A 21,401-nucleotide genomic window follows, 5' to 3' on the forward strand; every position below is an offset into this window, starting at 1 on the left:
TAAACTGTCATGGCATTATGCTTTGCCCAGAAGAATGGGATTTAAAAGTGCTTTTAGTGGAATTAAGATCAATTATTGCACAGATTGTTCTCTAATTGGGCATAATTACTAGCATATAAAGATAGCCTATGCACTGCTTGTTCGTTTCTCTGGGGATCTTTTTGCCATATTAACAGCTTCACGATAACTAGCCCAACCAAAGATTACTTTTTGTATCTACCTAATGGTTCGTGCAGTATGGCTCCAGATGAGGCTATTTTAAATACATCAATAAATACAGATTAGTTATTGCCCTGCTCCATCTGGGAAAGACACCAACTTTTTGCTTAGTAAAGATGATAGCATAGGCTCCCTGGAAAATAGCACACAAAATAGTTGTTGTTTTCACTGAAGTTCTTTTTAAATTGATATAATCAGATATTCCTTTTGGCTAACAAATGACGGGAGTTATAAAAACAAGCTAATCCGTATAGAGTAATTTATTTGTTTGGTGGGCTTATACAGTAATGATAACTTTTCATGAAGTGCATGCATTCAAATTTTTCAAAATGTGTAATGTTTTGCAATTCTCTACATGACAGTTGTAGAATGTACCCGATCTGTTTAATCAGACTTAAGGGGGGAGGGCTTATTTATTTATATAATCCCATGAAAGCTATAAGCATATCCTACAAACATGGTAGAATCAGGCCTCTTTTTTTATCCAGAATTAAAAAAAAACCCCTCTTCCCACATCCTAATTCTGAGGGTGATTATTTCTGAATGGGCTGAGATGTGTCAAACATTGTGGTATGTCAAGTATGTGCAAGAATATATGCTTGGAATGACATTGCCATGCTAACATATGTCCTCTAATAACATGCTAGCGCATTATTAATGTCAGCTGAACAGCTAATGCAAATCATTTTCTTCCCAATGCAATGGGAGTAAAAGCATTTAAAGAGGTTGGGAGAGAGGGAGAAATTCAACTTGCTTCTTTACACTATTATCATATAGTCGGAAGGCTCTGCAGCTGGTGGAACTTTCTGCTTCATAAGGATAGGTTTGCCAAGTTAGAAAAGGTCTAGGAAAGCCTAGCTTCATGTCACTGTATATTGATTATAGTTTATTTGGATAAGACACTAACAAAATTCTAACTAACTCATTTTTATGTGAAAATAGCATGGGGGAGAGAACTGATCCCCAAGGAATTGTCAGGTGCAAGAAACCAGGAGCCAGGATAGAGTTCAAAAGCACTGCGAGTATTCCCTGCTACTTATACTCAAGAATATGATCTACTAACAGTCAATGCAAATTGCCGCCAAATAACAATCAATGGACTTCAAGGGGGGCTTGACTTAGGTCTCTTTCGAAGGCATAGGGACTTTAGACTGATGATGCATTTGACCTGCCCTCAGGCTCGGCCTGGTCATCTCCTACACAAATACCAAACCCTCTGCTAAATTTGTTGCATCTCCCAACACCAATATCTTTTCAAAATAACTCCACAATAAAATCCCCCCAAAAACTCTTTGGAATGGACATTGATATCTCTACTTAGCTTTCCTTGTATTATCTTTCAGGATGACTGGCAACTTGGTTGTTAAGCAATGTGGTTGCTAAGTAAAACCGTGATTGTGCTTATGATCTTACTACAGCTTTACATTGCTTCACAGACCTGTGAAGGATGTGAAGGACTGGTTATAAAGTTACTTTTTCATACCATCATAATTACAAACAATATGTCATGGTTCCGTTAGATGAAACCAGTCAAAAGAACTTCAAGGCAAGAAATTCATCCTTAAAGAACATTTTATTTGGAAACAAAATATTGGCACTTACATAGTTGAACCCAGAACTGAAAGTTCCCTCCCCTGATACAAAGTTACAAGTTGCAATTCCCACCCCAAACCAAGCTGTCACACATCACATTATCCAATTACAAATAAACACGGGCTTTTCTCCCCCATCCTTTTACTGCCAAAATTCTTCACTCACATTGACCTTGATTATACCCCGAGCTGCAATTGTTATAACTAATTAAGAATACTCATACCTCCCCCTCCCCCCTTTGTCTGTCTACGAGGAAAACCTCAACTATAAAGTGGAAAGTTACAATGAACAACAAAAGTAAGATGGCTACAATTTGTTCTGTTGTCACAACATTGACAATGTAAATGTTCGTTTGTTCAAAATCTTAAATCTCCGAAAGTTCTTCACCGATTGCTTTGAAATTTTGACACAATGTTGCATTTGAATACGCGCATGTTTTTATGTACCTACTATTATATAGATGTATAGATGTCACACCTGTGACAGGTAAAAACATGCTTTTTTTGAAAAACAGCGCCATCTGTTGAACATAAAAGCAACACACGCTAGCATTGTGAAATTAAACATATTACAAACATGCGCTTTCTCTTTTCTTTCTTTTCCATTTAACCAGACTGAGCCACAGCAACGCGTGGCCGGGTACAGCTAGTCTTAAATAAAAATATTTGAATAGGTTGCTCCATGACAGTGGTGGCGAATCTATGGCACGCGTGCCAGAGGCGACACTCAGAGCCCTTTCTGTGGGCATGCGCGCCATCGCCCCAGCCCTGCCTCCCACCTGCAGCCCCCACCTCACCAGCAGCCCCCTAAAGGAGAGTCGCCCCCAAGCGTGGCACACGTGGAGCAGCACAGCCAAGAACATGGCAGCCTGGCAGCGGGGAGAAGACTCCGCCCTCGTGCCCCATTGTGCACAGTTGATTCTGCAGGGCGCAGGCAGAGGGCGTGGCTGCCATGGTGTTGCTGGCCGCCTGGGCAATCTGTGGCGGGCTGTGAAGATGGTGGGTGGCCCTGTGGGCAGGCGGGGCAGGGACCGGAACAGGATGGGCTGGGGGTGAGGGGGTGGAGCAGACAGGGTGGGGGCGGGGCCTGTTTGGGGCACTCCGTCTCTAAAAGGTTCGCCATCACTGCTCCATGATATACACACCATTGTACAGAATGAAGTATAAGAGGAGGAATATACTTAGGTAAAATAAAACTCTCAGCCAGGTGTGTCCAATCCACATCCCAAGGAGCATATGCGGTCTTGGACAGCTGATCCACATGACTGTTCACTTTTAACATTAATATATGATTTTATGTTATACAACTATATTATATATTTTATATGCGGCTCAAAACAATTCCTCTTCACTCAATGCAGCCCAGGTAAGCCAAAAAGTTGGATACTCACGTTGTAGGCTATTAAAAAATTATGGGACCTATTTTTTCTGGACATCAGTCAATATACATGTTACTTGCTTACTTCTTATTAATGTAACATTTTAATCATTCATGTATTGAAATTCCAGTAGTTTTGAGTCATCTTGAATGAGTCTTCAAGAAGTTATTAATCTCAGTCTCTTATATAAGAGTGCAGCTTTGGGTGTATGGTCTTATACTTGTAAATGGGGGTATTGAGGAGAGTAAGAAATCCTTTGAAGATTTGTAAGGTTATTGGGTGATTAAATTCACTAATAGAAAGGAATCCATATATAAGAGTGCAGTGTTAAATATGGAACATGAGAAGAGTCAGTTTTGTATTTTTTCCCCGTCTCTGTGTATCTTTATAGCTTTTATTTAATCTTTGGATTTTTATATCATTGTAAATTTTATATAAGGTTCGTGATTTTTATTCTCAAATGGTTGAATTCTTCATTGCTAAAGCTGTGATCTTAGGTATGTGTATTTGGTTGAAAGCCTTATTGGATTCAGTGAGAATTTGGGGCAAGTAAATATTAATAAAATCATTTTATTATTTTGTAAAGTCAACAGCCTTTATTACAGAAGTTTAGCATCACATTTGGCTGAACTTTTAGTAAACTTTATCCATTAGAAAAATAAAATAAAATGTATGTACTCTAGACAACTAAAATAACTGTCCTTGGAATAGATTTCACATCAGTAAGGAACTCCTGTATAAATAAATCCGCTTACAAAAAAAAAATCAAGTGAATACATTCAAAGGTGTCACTTTTTGACAAGTAATATGTTTATTTTTCAACAGTATAAGATGAGTGAAAGAGATCTTCAAGGATTTATTACAACTCAAAGAAATAGCAATATAGGTAATTTTTCTTTAAAAAAAATGTGATTGCTCTCTTTTCAATGTCTGTATTTTAGCTTTCCTTACAATGTGATTAATTATTTTGGTTACTCATAGATTACAGGTAGTCCTTGATTTAACAACCATTCATTTAGTGGCCATTTGAAGTTACAATGACACTGAAAAAAGTGAATTATGACTGTTTTTCACAGGAATGTTGCAACATCCCCATGGTAATGTGGTCAAAATTCGGGCACTTGGCAACTGGCATGTATTTATTACAGTTGTGGTGTCCTGGGGTCGTCACCTTTTGTGACCTTCTCACAGGCAAAGTCAGTGGGAAGCCAAATTCACTTAACAATGTGTTACTAACATAACAAGTGCAGTGATTCAGTTAATAACCGTCTTGTTTAGCAATGGGAGCTTTGAGCTGAATTGTGACAGTAAGTCAAGGATTACCTGTATGTAGAGTTTTATCTTTTGTAAAGTTTGACCTACTGAGTTGATTGCATTTTATGCAGATGCATTCTAAACTGCCAATAGTTCTTTTGCTCTATGGTGGAGAATATTTTTAGTAATAAAAGTTCAGTGCTGTATCTAGTACTCTAAAAGACTTGGAACCATTAATGTTTTTATTGTACTTCTGTATAGCTTAAAAATGAGGGAAGAAGAAAGTCAGGAGGGAAAATAGTGTGCCCAATGGAGCTGATTTCCAAGCAATGTGATAAGAATTACACTCAGCCTTAAATAAATTGTTTGCTGATGCAGACTGGATAGTATATAAAAATGAGTATAAGGACATATGTTTGCTAATGTCTATTAGCATGTTTGGCAATTTACTGCCTTAAAATAAAGGCTGAGATTGCTAAAATAATGGGTTTTGCCAGAATATCAAGATGTATACTATTGACATTATCAAACTGGAAAAAAGATTCTGAAACATCATGAATTATATTTATGAGAATTCATGGCAATACATCCTTAAGTAGATATGTTGGTATAAGTTAATTTTCTTTGAGCTAGTCAGAACCAATTTGCAAGACTGATTATCTGTAGGCTACTTCATTTCTATTAGATGCTTTCCAATGTATTTTAGTATGATGGGTTTCTTTAAGGCATGTGTTCTACTATTGATTGGATTGAATTTTTGTAATGCTTAACACAAATCTATTTAAAGCAGTGGGATGAGTGTCAGTGCATTTAGATTAAGTATGAATAAATCTGGATCCAACTTTTTTACCTTATTCACATAACGTGCTTAGGCAGAACCAAATATTAATAATCTAAATCAGGGTTATACAACATTTCTTACAGGTAAGGGTTGGTTATTTATTTTAAAATAGGGGGCCTAGAAGTGAAACAGAAATACAACTGAGGTGAAGCAAAACAAAAATGCCTCTCCTTAGGTTAGATATTTTACAGTTTTGGTTTATTCAACGTAGAACTTCAAAATGTTTGGATACTAGATATCTATATTCATATTCATATCTATATCTATATACTATATTTATACCTAGTATAACATCAAAACTGAGTAATTGTAGTGCTATCGTCCTCAGATCTTGGGGGAGTGTCACAAAACTGGGACAAGACAGCTGCATGTAGTCTATGAACAACTGCCTATTGCTGATCTAAGACAAATTGTTATTGTCTTTTCCCCCAGTTTCAACTGGGTATCTTTATGAAGTTTAAGTGTATGTAAGTTTAAGTAATAAGTAAGTGATTTAAGCAATAAAATTAAAATTTAAATGTTTTGGTTGTGTAGGTTGTCTTCTGCACATTTTCCTACCTTAAAGAGTACTTCCTTTTATTTTGTATTTGTAACAATCATTTTCATGGACTACAACTTTGTTTAGAAAAACAAACTGTATAGACAATATAAATTTTCCTCCTAATGTCACACTTTTTAAACTATCATTTTTATTTTTGTTTGCTTCAAATGTTCTAAATTTCTTATAATGTAATGTTTAATTTTATTCAACAATCTGAATTGTTTTATGCCTCTACTAGACAATTTGGTTGTTCGTGTGAAAAATGGGCTTAAAAGTTCAAAGTACAAACCTGTTGATTATGAAGAACTCTATGCAATTACTGAAGCAAAGAAATTACAGTCTGCTAACATCCTTTTAAAGGTAAGAATCTATCAATCATGATGGATGTTATATGCAATTCTAGCTGTTCATGAAAAAATGTTCCATGAGATCTAGCGTATAGTAGTGTTGAAAGAAAAATCTTCATCAGGGTCCAGTCCAAGCTGGGAATAATCAAAATGGAGACTACTTTAGAAAGAAGGTTGTGGTTTATTAAAGAGCAGAGCCAGACAGAAAGATGGCTCTGGGAAAGATGACCACATGTAGTAAGGCAGGGGTCCCCAACCCCTGAGCCATGGACTGGTACTGGGCCATGGCATGCCAGCAACCGAGCTGCAGAAACAAGCAAAGCCCCATCTATGGGATGCAGGCAGCACACAAAACCACACCCTCTCTGGTCCGTGAAAAAACCTCTCTCCATGTTACTGGTCCCTGGTGCCCAAAAGGTTGGAGACCTCTGTAGTAGGGAGTGGTGGGTTTTTATACCTTCTTGGGCTCTTGTTTGGAGTCGTTCCTGTGGCATGAACTTCGACCTGAGTCTGAATGTACCTTTCTAGTATTCTGATGGTGGTGGGTTAATCCTATTATGTCCCAAAGGTCATATCCTGCTTCCCTGGGGGTGTGGCTGATGGCTTTGTCCTGTGTTGGATTTTTTGGTGTGAGGGATTGTTGGTTCTAGAGATCTTTGTCTTTCTAATCCAAGCTTCCTGGCTCCAATCTTTCTGACAAGATTATCACATCTGCATTTCTGCAGACCTGGTTTCTGTTTGGGGCAGAGAGACTTGAGAGGGGTTTCTGCCTTTAAGATCCTTCTGCCTCTTAATATTCCCATAAATATTTATTTCTCTGTGGGGAGCTGACTTCCCACGGTAGCATACATTGAAGTATATCCCACCATCCACTAGGCAGAGTGTGGAAGAAAACAGGAAGTCAGCAATGATTGCTAATTAGTAACAGTATTAACAATTGAATTGTAAAACTTAACTGAATCTTTTATCAATGAATCTGAACTTGTGCCATTAATTAGTAATATCTCTTTGATTGAGTATTGATGCTTACAGAGTATGTGCAATTTGCAGTGCTTTTTTTCTAAAAAAAAAAAAAAAAAAGGTGCCGTAACTCACACACGTCATACAACCCGCCTTGCCTACCCTACAAAGTTCCATCCAAAAAAGGTGCCAGAACTCCGTTCTGGGCGTTCTATGAGAAAAAAAGCCATGGCAATTTGTGAATGCTACTTGAAACTTTTGTAAACCTTCCTTTTCTTCTATTTATTCAATTGTCTTTTTTATCCCTCGGTTTGAAGCAGGTTATAAAATTATTAAATAATATAACAACACAGAGTAAAACTAAAACTTATTTGAATTGTGGTTGGCTTCTGGAGACTATATGGACATGTAGTTCAACTATGGTGATTTGGCCACAATATGAATGTGGTTTGCCCTTGTCTTCTCTGGAGGAAAGCAATAAAGCATGTATCATAGAATTGCAATGTATCTTATGTACCTGCATGCAGTATCACAATGCATTTATGAACTTGAGTTTGCATTGTGACACCATGATAAACATTTCAACAACAGAATCTCCTTCCTTCCTTCCTTCCTTCCTTCCTTCCTTCCTTCCTTCCTTCCTTCCTTCCTTCCTTCCTTCCTTCCTTCCTTCCTGTCATAAAGGTTACAGAGATGATTATTTCTGTGAAATGTAAAGCAAAAAAGTTCATGTAATAAATCATAAGAGCATGCTTATTCAGTTTTGTTAACTTTCTAGTTAACAGTAAAAATATAGATTGTAAACATATATTTTTGCGAATTTAAGTAAATCCTGTCGTTATTAGGATGCTCTCTGCTCTTTTTTTGAACCTTCATAATACTTGAAAAAAATATTCCTTTTGTTTTCACCATAATACATTAATTACTGTAAAAGCAATTTCATTTTATTAAGGCATAAATTGGCCTGTTTTATTTTAGCATGTTGTGCAACCCAATGGTTGTAATTAGTAAACCATGATTTGTATGGCCTAGCTGGCATATAAGCCCAACCAACTGCAATTTTTTAGCAAATCATAGGTAATTCATAATGTTACATAAATCCAATCTCTGTCAACCTAACTCGATCTGTTCCACGCTAAGGCAGCTACTACTAGTAAGTATAAACTAGCCTGAGAAAATATAATCAAATAATTTTCAGCACAAGAACATGGTGACATTTGAAACTGCTTCCTTGTCACTGTGAATTGCACATTTATCAAAGGTAAATTGAATAAAGAGCTCAGCTGGTCCATTTAATCCAGCTTTCTATATCACACAATCACTATATTGTGGAAGGTCTCAGCATTCAGAATTACAGGATTGCATTCTTCTGAACAACAATGTTACATTTAATTGATTTATTCTTAATATTTTCAAATAAATGGGCTTGCCATGAAATGCTGCAGCTCAGATTGATCCTGTTTAGGGTGCCGTCAATGAACCATATTCTTTTCTAAATATTCCATTCAGTTTCTAGGTTCCCTTCACTCTTCCCCTTTTAAGAATCAACCAACATGCTGTATTGTATTATGCACATTTGATTCTCAGTGGACATTTTTGAATGGTTTCTTCCCTGAGCTTCATTTCCTCTTTACAAAAAGACTTTTTTTTCCCCTCGTGAATTTGGAAACCTGAGCTTGTTCATACCTGCTTTTTGTGCAATGACACTGCTGGTTTGACTATATGAGGACCTCCAGTGATTTCACAATGAGTTAATGGGCTGTTCTAATAAGCAGCCATTAGGTTCTGTTTAAGATATTTTGCCCTAGCTTTTCATATAGAGGAATGCTTAAGTAGCTTAAAATCTGAATAAGCTATAATTAGCAGTCATAATATATGAGGCAGTATGTTTCCATAACTTGGAGAGGTCAGGTTGCAGTGAAAATGATTGTAATGTGTAAACAGGAAAGAGTTTGTCCTTTTAACTTCAGTAAGAAACACAATGACCAGGCAACTGCTGTGATTGCTTAGCTATTATGAATTGCAGCACAGCAATCTGTGGGGACATATGATTTAGTTTACAGTTCTTTGTATATCCCTGCCAGAACTCTTGCCGCTGATAACAGTCTAACCCTGTTAGGATGGTCTCACTTCTGCTATAACAACAATTCTGATATTCACAACCTGAGTGTCATTCAAATGCATGATACTGAGATAGTAGGAAAGGGGGGGGGGGCTGCAGATTACAGCAAGATGTGTCACTTTCTCAAATGGAGTAACTGATGGCATCCTTCCCTATGGTTTTCTCCCCCGCCCCTTCTATAATACGCACAGCCAAAAAATATAAGTTATAATTTCACTTCTGTATATTGGCAAGAAAAACGTTACTATATTACAGAACAGTGAAGCTGCTAGCTTCAATATTAATGAAAAGTCATATCCTAATATCTCTTTGGTTCGTGTATCTGTCTGTCTGTCTGTCTGTCCCTCTGTCTGTCTGTCTGTCTGTCTGTGTATCTATATCCATATCCTTTTTTTCTGTTTTATTTAGAACAGATGTGATTTCTTAAAACATTGTACCAGCTACAGTTAAGTGGCTCTTCCTACTTATAAAGCAGAGATAGCTGCAAAAAAAAAACCCCATTTTTGAGTGACAAGAAAGAATAAAGCAAAGAAAGCACACAAAATACTACTCTCTAAGGGTAGTTTTGTTTCATGTTATTGACCCCTATCAGCACCGTTCGTTTAGCATAACTATACTGAAGCCAGTATTTCTGAAAATTTAATTTCCTGATTTGATTTAATTTAATTTATTTTACTGATTTGGCACTCATAGTGGCAAACAGCAAATTATTTTTGCTTTATGTAATCAGGAAAACAGTGGGAGCTGCTCTGTTTTAGAATAGAAGAAACTGAAAGCAACCATTGTTTTCAAACATGTGGCTGCTTTAGAAAAACGTGTTAAGGATTTTCTGTTCACGTATTTCTAGCCTTCCCCATTTCATTGCTCATGTGCCAGCATTTATTCAACCAGCTACCTATACAGTCCTTCATTTTCAATTATTTCACATTCCCATTCAGTACTAGATAGTTCTACAGGCTCTTCTCGTTTTCGAAAGTTGAGAACACAACAATGGCCTTATCTATTAATAGGTGTAAAAGACGGTTAGAGTGATGCTAAAACACAATGATATATTTTAAAAAATCTGTCGAAATATATATTTGCGGTGAATTGTCAAATGCTATTGCCTACTGCAATATAATTTATAATATAATTTATTAAGGATGTACAAAGTATTCCTTCCCATAAATCTTTCTGTACATGGAATCCCTATTTTGGAGAATTTCATGCCCAAACATGGATGCCGTAGAAGTTCTGTTTAAGAGACAGATCAAAACGGGTCTGTTTTGTTACAAGTATGAAGCGAAATGTGTTGTTCTTGGCAGAAGCAGCTCAGGTGTTCTTTCTGTTTTAATGGCTCTGATTGGAAGATCTCTTGCTCTAGCTAGCACTTGGATGTTATCTTTTGAATTCTCCCCTCGGGCCAAATTCAGTGGAGGACCCCAGTCATGTGCCTGCTGCTGTTGGTTTAGTTGGGTAGATGGAGTTTTGAAGAATTTCAGGAGTATGGTGCGGCAGTGAAGATATTCCGTCTCTAATAACCAGGGCTTTTTTTTGTCATAGAATGCCCAGAACGGAGTTCCGGCACCTTTTTTGGATGGAACCTTGTAGGGTAGGCAAGGCGGGTTGTATGACATGTGTGAGTTCCGGCAACTTTTTTTTTTTTTTTTACAAAAAAAGCACTGCTAATAACCATTGGAGGCTGACTAATGAATGAGCTATGAAGGAGGAAATGGCTTCAAAAGACCACTATTAGACTCAGCACCAGATTGTTGTTTTTGATGGGGTCTTGGTAACTAATGGTAAGTACGTGATTACATGCTTGCTTGCTTTAGAGGCAGCTTGCAGTAGTCCAATTCCATTTTATATAATTTAATGGATTTAAAAAAAAACCAGTGTTAATCCAGTCTGTATTTATGCAATTGCAATTGCTCTATGGTAGCCTTGAGAATATATCTCTTTTGCCAGGATTGCTTCAGAGACAATAATTATGCTATTATGAAAGATCAGCATTATCAGCCTACGATGTACCAAACCAATACCAAGTACATGAAGAAGCATTCACACATAAAGAATAAAAATCCAAGCCTGGGAATTTCTCCTATTTCTGATGTGTAGATCAAGTGCAAAACTGACATAGGAGGAAATTCTGAAAGAGAAAGGAAAACTTGTACTGTTGCATCTTTTTAGGGCCCTGTTGAATGCTATTTCTCAATCTTCTTTGTAGGAATGTTCACTGAATGGATCTTGTTTCTACTGTTTTCATTTTCCATCACTTTTGGCTGCATACAGGTAGTCCTCAATTTACAACAGTTCATTTAGTGACCATTCAAAGTTACAACAGCAATTTTAAAAAAAGTGACTTATCACCATTTTTCACACTTAGCGACCATTGCAGCATTCCCCCTGGTTATGTGATCAAAATTCAGACCCTTGGCAATTGACTCAGTTGCCTTTTCCCTGGGGTCATGCGATCCCCTTTTGCGACCTTCTGACAAGTAGAGTCAATGGGGAAGCCAGATTCACTTCACAACAGTGTCACTAGCTTAACAACTGCAGTGATTCACTTACGTGTGCAACAAATATCGCAAAAGGGGGCAAAATTCACTTTAAAATGTCTCATTTAACAACCGAAATTTTGGGCTCAATTAACTCGAGGACTACCTGTATAATTTTGTTTTTAACTTCTTGGTTTTTAAGAGCGTATACTCTATATTTTGGAAATCAGTTAAAATAGCTTTTATAACAGATAATAATAATATTGTTCGTGAGTTTTCTCTCTATAATGCCCACAGCATAGTAAGATGCATCCATGTGTTTTCCACTAAAAAGTGGCTGAGATGGAATGTGGAAGTGTGTTATTTCAGAGGTGCACAGTAGCAGGAAGATGTTGTCTTTCTGCACTGAGCAGGTAATACAGACGGATAAATAGTAATTAAATACATATAGGAAACCATTCTTGGTTTTCGGAATCAATAAAATACATAAAGTGACTTAAGATGAGGCTTTTATTGTGCATAGAATTTGATAGGATATCTAGATAATATCACTTTCATTGTAACTCTTCTGAATTTTTCCCTTCTGTTTCATTTTTCTTTTTTGCTTTGCATTAAAAATCCATTAAAGAAGTAAAAGTGAAGCTGCTGCACCTTGTCTTTTATGGTATTAAAAGCCTTCTATCTATATTTACAGATTTTGAGTACACACCATAAAAACTAAAAGATTAGTTCTTGCAAAAAGAACAGCTGTATTATCCAAAGAAGTGACAAGGGAGAAAGGCTAGAATGGATACTCCATACATTTTATAATTTTATTCTAATGATACATGTGGATGGCAGATACTATTTCTCAATGAAGAGCAAAGCCAAAGGCAGTTCAGTACATGCAAGCTTTAAAAGTAAACTATTTTCCCCTTAGTATTTCATTTTTCACAAATATTTCCATCAGGGACAGTCCAAAAACTGTTTGTCGTTGAAAATAAGTTCCTATATAGCATAATAATTAAAAAGAGGCATCGTGTAATAGAAATCTGTAGCAAACATGTGAATAGTGAGTGGTTAGGCAGAGAGTTTTCTAAAAATGAAACCAAGAGTTCTGCTATATTTTAGAGCAGGCTTTTTATTCAATATTTATTGTGATTTTTATTATTGCCTGTTCACCGCTCTGAGTCCCGTAAGGGAGATAGGGCGGTATATAAATTTAAATAATAAATAAATAAATAAATATTCACATAAGCAAGTTTAGCATATAAAATAACAGATGGAGACTGATAATCCCTGTTACCTGAAAATCAAGTGTGTAGAAATGCAATCCATTTTGTTTCTGTAAAACAAATATATATTAAAACAGCTAATGATCTCTTGATCTCTTAACATACTTTAATCTGTTTTTTTAAATTTTGGAATGAAATAGTGTTGTATGAATGATAACATGCTGTCTATTAAGTATTTTATCTCCTGATCACTGGATCAGGTAGTCCTCAACTTACGACCACGATTGAGCCTAAAATTCTGTTGCTAAGCTTCACAGTTTGTTAAGGGAGATTTGCCCCCTTTTATACCTTTTCTTGCCATCGTTGTAAAATGAATCACTGTGGTGGTTTTCTTGCCATCGTTGTAAAATGAATCACTGTGGTAGTAACACAGTTTTTATACTGACTTTGTTTCTCAGAAGGTCGCAAAAGCTGATCACTGGACCCTCCCCGGGACACTGCAGAAATAAAGGCCAGTTGCTAAGTGTCCGAATTTTGATCATGTGACTGTGGGAATACTGTCTTAAGTGTCTTAAGTGTGAAAAATGGTTATAAGTCACTTTTTTCAGTGCCTGTTGTAACTTCAAAAGGTCACTAAATGAAGGGTTGTAAATCAAGAACTACCTTTATTTTTTTTCCCATCCAAAACAGCTAATCTCAACAAATCTATTCCTTATGACAAATAAATGCCAGGATGTTAGTAGTCATGGTAGCAATATAGTCTGAAAGAAGTATGCTATCTTTGTTCACTAAATGGAGTATGGAAAATCTATAGATTCATTGTTGTAAGGCAACGCATAACAATTTTATCCCTGTGAAACTAATAATTCTTAATAAGCTGTGAGTTCTAGTTTGGTTGTCATATGGATCCCTTTCATTCCTGTGCACATAAAGACTTTCCTTTGGTTCTCTGGCTGTAGATGCATCTGTCACTTCTGATAATATTTACTACAAATAGTAAAAGACTTAGATTAAGCCATATCTGATATTAAACATTTCTATATAAAAGCAGATTGTTACAAGAAGAGGGACATTAAGTAGGCAAGAACTCACACACACCCAAGCTTATTAGGAACCATTAATTTGGATATGATTGTGGAAGGAAGTTTGTCTAGAACAGTGGTGGCGAACCTATGGCACGGGTGCCAGAGGTGGCACTCAGAGCTCTCTCTGTGGGCACGCACGCCGTCACCCCAGTCCTAGGCCTTCAGCTGGGTTTTATAAAACCTTTTCACTTTAGGCCTCCGCCGCCGTGTACAAAAAAAAAAGGTTCAATCAATCAGTCAATTTCAACTTCTCGCGGGAAAAAAACAGATCTTGCAAAATTGGAATTGATTGATTGAACTTTTTAGTCCCACCCAGTCTGCTGTTACCACCGCAGTCACGCCCACCCAATGGGCCACACCCACCCGGCACCTGACGATGTATAAGTAGGTTTTGGGTTGCAGTTTGGGCACTCGGTCTCTAAAAGGTTCGCCATCACTGGTCTAGAAGAATTTGGTGGATATGAACTGTTCTTTCCCATCAATGGCTATTAGAGAAGCATGACTTGACCCTTCCTAATGTTCTTGCTTGGAAGCCAAAGTAAAGTAAAAATAACCGCCTCTCTGATAGTGATAAGTTCTGGCAAGTTGATTCACAACAGTTGTAGAAACAATTAGAATTACTATACTTTTTTTCACCACTGTACTAGCCTGCTCACCTGAAAAGAACCCCAATATAAGCAAAGGCATTCTTGTGGTTTTGTCTGTGTGTGCTTGGAGACCATAGTTTTGTTGGAAAAAAGAAAAGTCTAGGGCAGAGGTCCCCAACCAGTGGTGGGATTCAAATATGTGAACAACTGGTTCTCTGTGTGGATGGATGCCACTTCTGGAAGTCCGTTCTGGGCCTGGGCAACAAAAAATTAGCTACCGGTTCTGCCAAAGTGGTGTAAACTGGCTGAATCCCACCACTGTCCCCAACGTTTTGGGTACCAGAGACCGGTTCCGTGGAGAGAGGTTTTTTCGCGGACGTGCGTGGTTTTGTGTGCTGCCTGCATCTCGTGGATGGGGCATTGCTTGTTTGTGCAGACCAGTTGCTGGCATGCTGTGGCCTGTTACTGGTCCACAGACCGGGGGTTGGGGACCCCTAGTCTAGGGAGAAGACAGTGCAGGAGACCAAAGAACTGAGATGTTGGGGGACCAAGAAGAGGCCAATGGAGGCAGCTGTTTTAAGCTGAGAAAAACTGACTCATCCAGTCTGAAAAGTAATTGTTCTGTATGTGTGCGTGTGTGTGTTCTGTATGTGTGTGTGTTTTGTGTGTGTGTGCCCGTAAGAGAGAGGGGGGGAGATTAGAGTATCTGCTGATAACTGCTAGACTAAAAAGGTTGTAAAAACTTTGACTGAAAGTGAAAGCAAATTAATGGCTAAAATGATTTCAGCAGCACTTAAGGAAGCAGTTGCAAATATTAGCGAAGATGGTTTAATGGTTTGATTCAGTACCCAAAGCTACAAAAAGCTTAAAACAGTAGCCGAATAGGAAAATGTAGTGTAAATAGCAGAGTAAGTTAAGCAAGGCAGTAGAAATATATGTTAGTTAAGCTGTTTCCCTGTTAAGAAATAAATGTAACTGTGTAAGAGTGAACCATATTCCTATTCATCCTGTTTGTATCTCTACCATTCCAAATGAACACATGGCAATAATATTCAAAGTTTATTATGGAGAAAATGGAATTTTAGCAATAAATAAAATTGAAAGTTTCTGTTGTTGTTCTTTGGAACACATTGCCTATATTTTCCCCTAGGTCATAAAGTAATGGTTCAGATTTAAATACCTGTGGAAAGACTTTGGCAAAATTCTATGATTATATTAGGAGTTCCATTCAGTCATATGGAAATGTAGCAATATGCAAGCCGGACTTTTAGTTTGCATAAAGTACCACCAAATTGTTTGAAAAAAAAATCACACATTAGTAATATATAAATGGACTGTTTGATTTAACATACTGATCTAGCCAATAGTTAATCTGTTTTGGCTTAGTGTGATACATGGATCAGCCTTTGTGGTTAATAAACTACAGTTTATGACAATGTGTTGTGCGAAATATATCTCCATAGTTCAACTACACTACAGTATATTAAATCAAGCCATGACTTCATATGGTGTGTGTACTCTGCCTAAAAATAGGAGCATAGGGTTAGCCTAGTAATTTTTAATCACCAGAATCAGGCTTCTTTCATACAAAAAAAATCATTTTGATTTTCCAACATTTTTCATTAATGTAACTTTGTGAAAAAAGTTCTGGGGGTATTTTTAATTGCATAACTGCAAGTCAGAAAATGACAGAGTGGAGCTATAAATTCTGTCTAACCTGTGACCTCATGACTATCAGTTAATTGCACATTTCATTTCTATATAGAATAAATATAGAATAAATGAAATATAGAAAATAAATGAATAAAAATATAGATACAACTACAAAAGTATATTCAATAGCATTTACTATGCTGCTGTAAAGGATTTTTTACAAGATTTGTATCCATTGATCTATTAAAAAAACCTGCAATCTTAAAAACAATACTGCATTTGATAAAAATAATTTTATTTAAATTATTTTTTTTACAACTGGGCATATTTTGCAGCTGCCAGAAAATGAGATAGAGATGGTCAGTATATACATTATCTTGGTTTATTGAACAGATGTCTTTTTAATAATAGATATGAACCACTGACTTTCTTTTAAAACCGTTTAAATTTAAAGTCTTTTAGAATATTATGATATTAATGAGGCCCTTTTGGCAAGGACACAATCTTGAAAGACAATTGAAGATATTAAATAAATATTTATGAACCACTGACTTTCAAGGATAATCAAACATAAATCCTGTTCAAGGTTAGCTATTTCTTCATAGATGCCTCAACAATATTTATTATTAATAAAATATCTTTAAATCTTGTACCTAGATTAAAAAATTACAGCATGCTTCAAAAATTAACAAAGAACAAATGCTGCTGAAACGCCATTGCCAGGTATGGTGGAAAGAGCACAAAAGATTGCATGAAAACAGGTAAGTGATAAAGCTGAATAAAGTAATTGAAAATTTGGTAAAGCGATGAACAAAACTTCATATGCAGAGTCTGAAGGAAAGTGCTGTTTTAGATAAGAAAATCCTCAAATGACCCTGAAACAGTTATGCTATTAATCTATGGAACCAGAAGAATGGAAAAACTCTGTTGGGGAGGAGAAATAGACCTGATTGCACCCAGAGTCTGTACAGAGTTTCTATGTACAGATTGCAAGCTGCCCCTGGGAACTCTTAACAGGCTGGTTAGATAGAATTAAATCTGCTTCTAAATTCTGATTATTCTGAATATGTTTAACTACCAATAGAGTTCCCACATGAAGGAAGAATTGGGATAAGAATCAGAAAAGGCTAGTGACCCAAAAGCGCCCACACTTGCACGCACGCACATACATACAAATCGGGTACAAGGGAAAAGAGTATATTTTACTTGACCTGAAACCTTTAATTGCAGGCAGAAATTAGAATCTGAAATTCAAACAGTCTTTGATGAAGAAAATGAATGTTTTTTCGACTTGTGGGATTTGCGTAAGTAATGTGTCAATTTCTGGATTAAACTACTAAATTATGTAGTTACTGATAAGAAGGAGAGATAAGAAGAATGTAAGGATTAAGAAGGAGAGTGGGTCAAGAATAAAAAAAATCATATTTCTGTGTTTTTCATCTAAGTTCCATTAAGAAGAAACTTTTCCTCTTAGAAATAAATCCACTATCAGATGGCATGAGTATTGAGTGAACAATCTTTGCTTTTTTCAATGGACTGTTGTGCCCTTTCTCTCCAATAACCATGCATAATACAACAGCAGGAAAAGACCTACACCCTATACTATACATACCACGCTATGAATATTATGCTGTATTCAATCCCTTCTTTTTCTGGGAGCCTGGGTTTTTTATTCTTTTCAGAGACAAGAAGAGAAAATGTAAATTTCCTTTTCTATAATATAAGCTATTGTTTGACAAACCCTTATTAATTAGCTCTTTAACTGAGCAACACCCCTAATTTCTATTTAACTTTTAATAGGATATAAATTAACAAAAGGCTTGGATACATTTCAAGCAAACACAGTGCAACCTGTCTGGCAGCTAAGGGAAGATTTAAGGTACAGACTATTGGAAATGCAAACCAACAGCAGAAGTGTGGAATATCAATTTAATCCAGATGCTGTATTAAAAGAGGTTAGTTATTCAGTGCTGCTGCAGATGGTCTTTCCTCCTATATCTTACTATGGATGATCTTCTGTCCTATTTTCACTGATATTATCGCAATTGCATTATATTTGCACTTTTAAAGAAATACGCTGTTCAATCAAGGTATCAGTATGATATGTGACATAGAACTAATTTCAGAATCCAGCTTTTTAAAACTGTTTCTTTTCTCCCTCTGATACTTTAATCTTGTTTTCTGTTAGCCATGTTGAGAGATAGCATGCTACTGAACATAATCTTTTGTATTGTATTTCGGGGTACCATCATTCACTGCAGTAGATTTGAGATTGGACACCATGATTTTTTTTTTCTGTGTCCATGATGATAGATCTTGTGATCCTTCAAATAAATTATAAATCTCATCATTCCTATTATTGGTCATGTCGACTTGCTGATGGGACAGATTTTCTCACATCTCTCCTGATTCATATCTCCTCATTCTTTTCAAAAACATTTCAACTTTGAAAACAAATTCCTAAAACACAAATCCAAATCAATCTAGACAGTGAATCAGCATTTGTAAACACAGGTCTTGGATTTTTATATAAAATGGGCAAATCTTTGGGGGTGGAATGCACAGGGATACGTAGGGATAATCTTCTAGTTGATGTTAATGTTAAGGCTGGCCGTTGGTTTACTGCAGAATACATAGACTGAATGTCATGGTTCCGATAGATGAAACCAGTAAAAGAACTTCAAGGCAAGAATTCTTCCTTAAAGAACATTTTATTAGGAAACAAAGTATCAGCACTTACATAGTTGAACCCAAAACTGAGATTCCCTCCTCCCAGATACAAAGTAACAAGTTGCAATTCCCATCCCACAAACACTGTCATAAATCACATTCCCCAATTAAAGCCCAAGACACGGGCTTTTCTCACCAGCCTCTCAGCCCGCCAAAATCTTATCAGACCATGTCCTTGAGTTCCCACACTTCTGCATTGTTATGGGTAGCTAAACCCTCAAGCATTCATCCCCCCCTTTCTACATCTGAACTCTAAAAGAATAGAAAAGGCATGTTAGAAGCAAAAGTAAAAATGGCTGCTGATTCTCAGTTGTCAGAGCGATTACATCCAATTACATAGCTTTTTTGCAGGGAAGACCAAACTGTACATACTATAATTCAGTCTGATTTGTTTGTTAAAATCTTGGTCTGACCTATACAAAATAAATGCATGTGCATTCTAGAAAAAGTGTGAGTGATAATTGTGTACATGCATACAGCAATTTCTAAAGACTGAATAATATTTTTCAGTCCAAATACTCAGTACTACATGCTTTCCATTTTGTATAACAGGAATACACATAATGTTCTCTGAAAATTATTCTGTGTATCTGGTTGTATGCCTTAATCTTGGGATTTTCATAGAATGAAGTATTGATCTATTTTAGGAAGTTTTGTCTGATCCTAATTATTTTTTTCTTTGGACTTCGCTTTAATGTATTGGATTCAGAGTCAGATTGATTTAATGGCATGCTACATTAGCAAATTTAGGATTTTATACTGTGTATGTCAGTCTTACCTTATTAATAAAATATATAAGAAAGAACCAGAAAAGTTAGGGTTATAAACCTAGGTCCAATTCCCACTCAGGCAAAATCTGGATCTCCGACCAGCTAGCTCTTTAAATTTGACCTGCTTTATAGCGTTCTTGTGATGATATATAAAGGGATAACTTTTTTGGCATTATACTGCTATGAATTCTTTGAAAAGAGATAGGATAAAAGTAGAATGAATCAATGAGCAATGTGATGTTTTGTCAATACACGGGACCACATTTACAACATTCAGTCTACTTTTACTCATTAATACAATATTTCTCAAAACTAGATAGAGTTTGTGAAGAAACAACAGAAAGCAATTTTGGGAAAGCTTCATCTGGAAAGAATAGCTTTGGAAAAAGAGCTTGAGGAATTTATAGATGGAGTAAGTTCTTTGATTTTTATTTTTTTTAAAAAAAGTGATTTTAATTAGATTAGCAAGAATGTGGCAGATGGTCCCAATGTCTTTATTTCTATTATAGTCCCTGGCATGTACTTTAGAGGAAAGGACTACATTTGCACCTGAGATTCCACCACAGTTATTGGAGCTGGAGTGTCCATATCCTGATCTGAAGGCTTCTGTGTTTTCTGAATTTTATAAACTTGCAGATGACTATTCTTTGAAGATCCAAGAGGCTGATGAAGACTTAAAATCCATAGCGAGGTAATAGAATCTGAATTCATGTTTGTTTAAGGATTAAGTAAAATGTTTTGGTATTGGAACCTTCTGCTATTGCAGTTGCCTTTACCAAGGGAAGGGGGGGGAATGCCTTGCTGAGCATCATGCATAGTTGACCTTCTGTCCAGCTCAATGAGATTAAGTAGTCAGTAACTATTTGCACAGCTGAGAGAACTGCCTTTTTCTAAAAAGCCTGGACTGAAATAATAAGCAAAAATGTTCAAAGGAGTTGAAATACCAGGCGCTATCATAAAATTGAGTATAAATGTAATGTTTTCTCCCCTGTTTTATAACTTATTTTTATTCGGAGACAACTAAACCTGTTCATAGATTTCGAGCAATCCCCACTTAGTTACAATTACAGAGTCTTTCCTTCTGTGAACTTGGATTTATTGACCTAGATGGTCTCATTGAAAATCTTACTCAACTGAATCTATTTAGATACTATGGCAGATTCAGGGATTTGGAACGCTAAAACTCAAATGACCTTTTATGTCAGGAAAACTGAGATTGGTGGTGGTGTGAGGGACAATGTCTCCAGCTGTCTCACTGAGTAGTTCTACTGCCTAGCCCTCGATCTCTCAAATTCAAGAGATTAATTGCTGGAATAGTTTTTATGTTATCCCCGTGGTCTTTCATAACAAGACCTTTGATAATCCCAGCATTTGTGCATTTCAGCTCAGAGGAGTGACTTGGACAACCTTCTTATTTTGCACTTACAAAAGTGATACTTATGAAGGAGTTCCTGAGAAAAATAGAGAGAGAATGAAAAAAACCCCAGCTTTTAGAATATTACTTAAAAGAAGTAAACACTGACCTTTAAAACATAAAAAAGGTTTACAAAGTTGGCTTATTCGATCCAGGTTAAAATGTTTATAATTTTTTTCTAGCAGATATTAATGGGTTTTTCTTGACCAAGACTGA

The 21,401-nt window shown here is 36.4% G+C and overlaps 1 protein-coding gene across 1 annotated transcript in view; it reads left to right on the forward strand.

Moving 5' to 3' along the window:
* CCDC148 (coiled-coil domain containing 148) overlaps positions 1-21,401 on the forward strand; it is a 125,477-nt gene that overhangs the window by 74,774 nt on the left and 29,302 nt on the right. The window contains exons 2-8 of the mRNA XM_015820533.1: positions 5,317-5,368; positions 6,065-6,186; positions 16,929-17,032; positions 17,502-17,575; positions 18,072-18,226; positions 20,088-20,183; positions 20,281-20,462. Coding sequence (XP_015676019.1) covers positions 5,317-5,368; positions 6,065-6,186; positions 16,929-17,032; positions 17,502-17,575; positions 18,072-18,226; positions 20,088-20,183; positions 20,281-20,462 — 785 coding nt within the window. The remainder of the gene's footprint in view (positions 1-5,316; positions 5,369-6,064; positions 6,187-16,928; positions 17,033-17,501; positions 17,576-18,071; positions 18,227-20,087; positions 20,184-20,280; positions 20,463-21,401) is intronic.

This window comes from Protobothrops mucrosquamatus, unplaced genomic scaffold (assembly GCF_001527695.2).
Source record: "Protobothrops mucrosquamatus isolate PMUCROS unplaced genomic scaffold, P.Mucros_1.0 scaffold1139, whole genome shotgun sequence".
NCBI lineage: Eukaryota > Metazoa > Chordata > Lepidosauria > Squamata > Viperidae > Protobothrops > Protobothrops mucrosquamatus.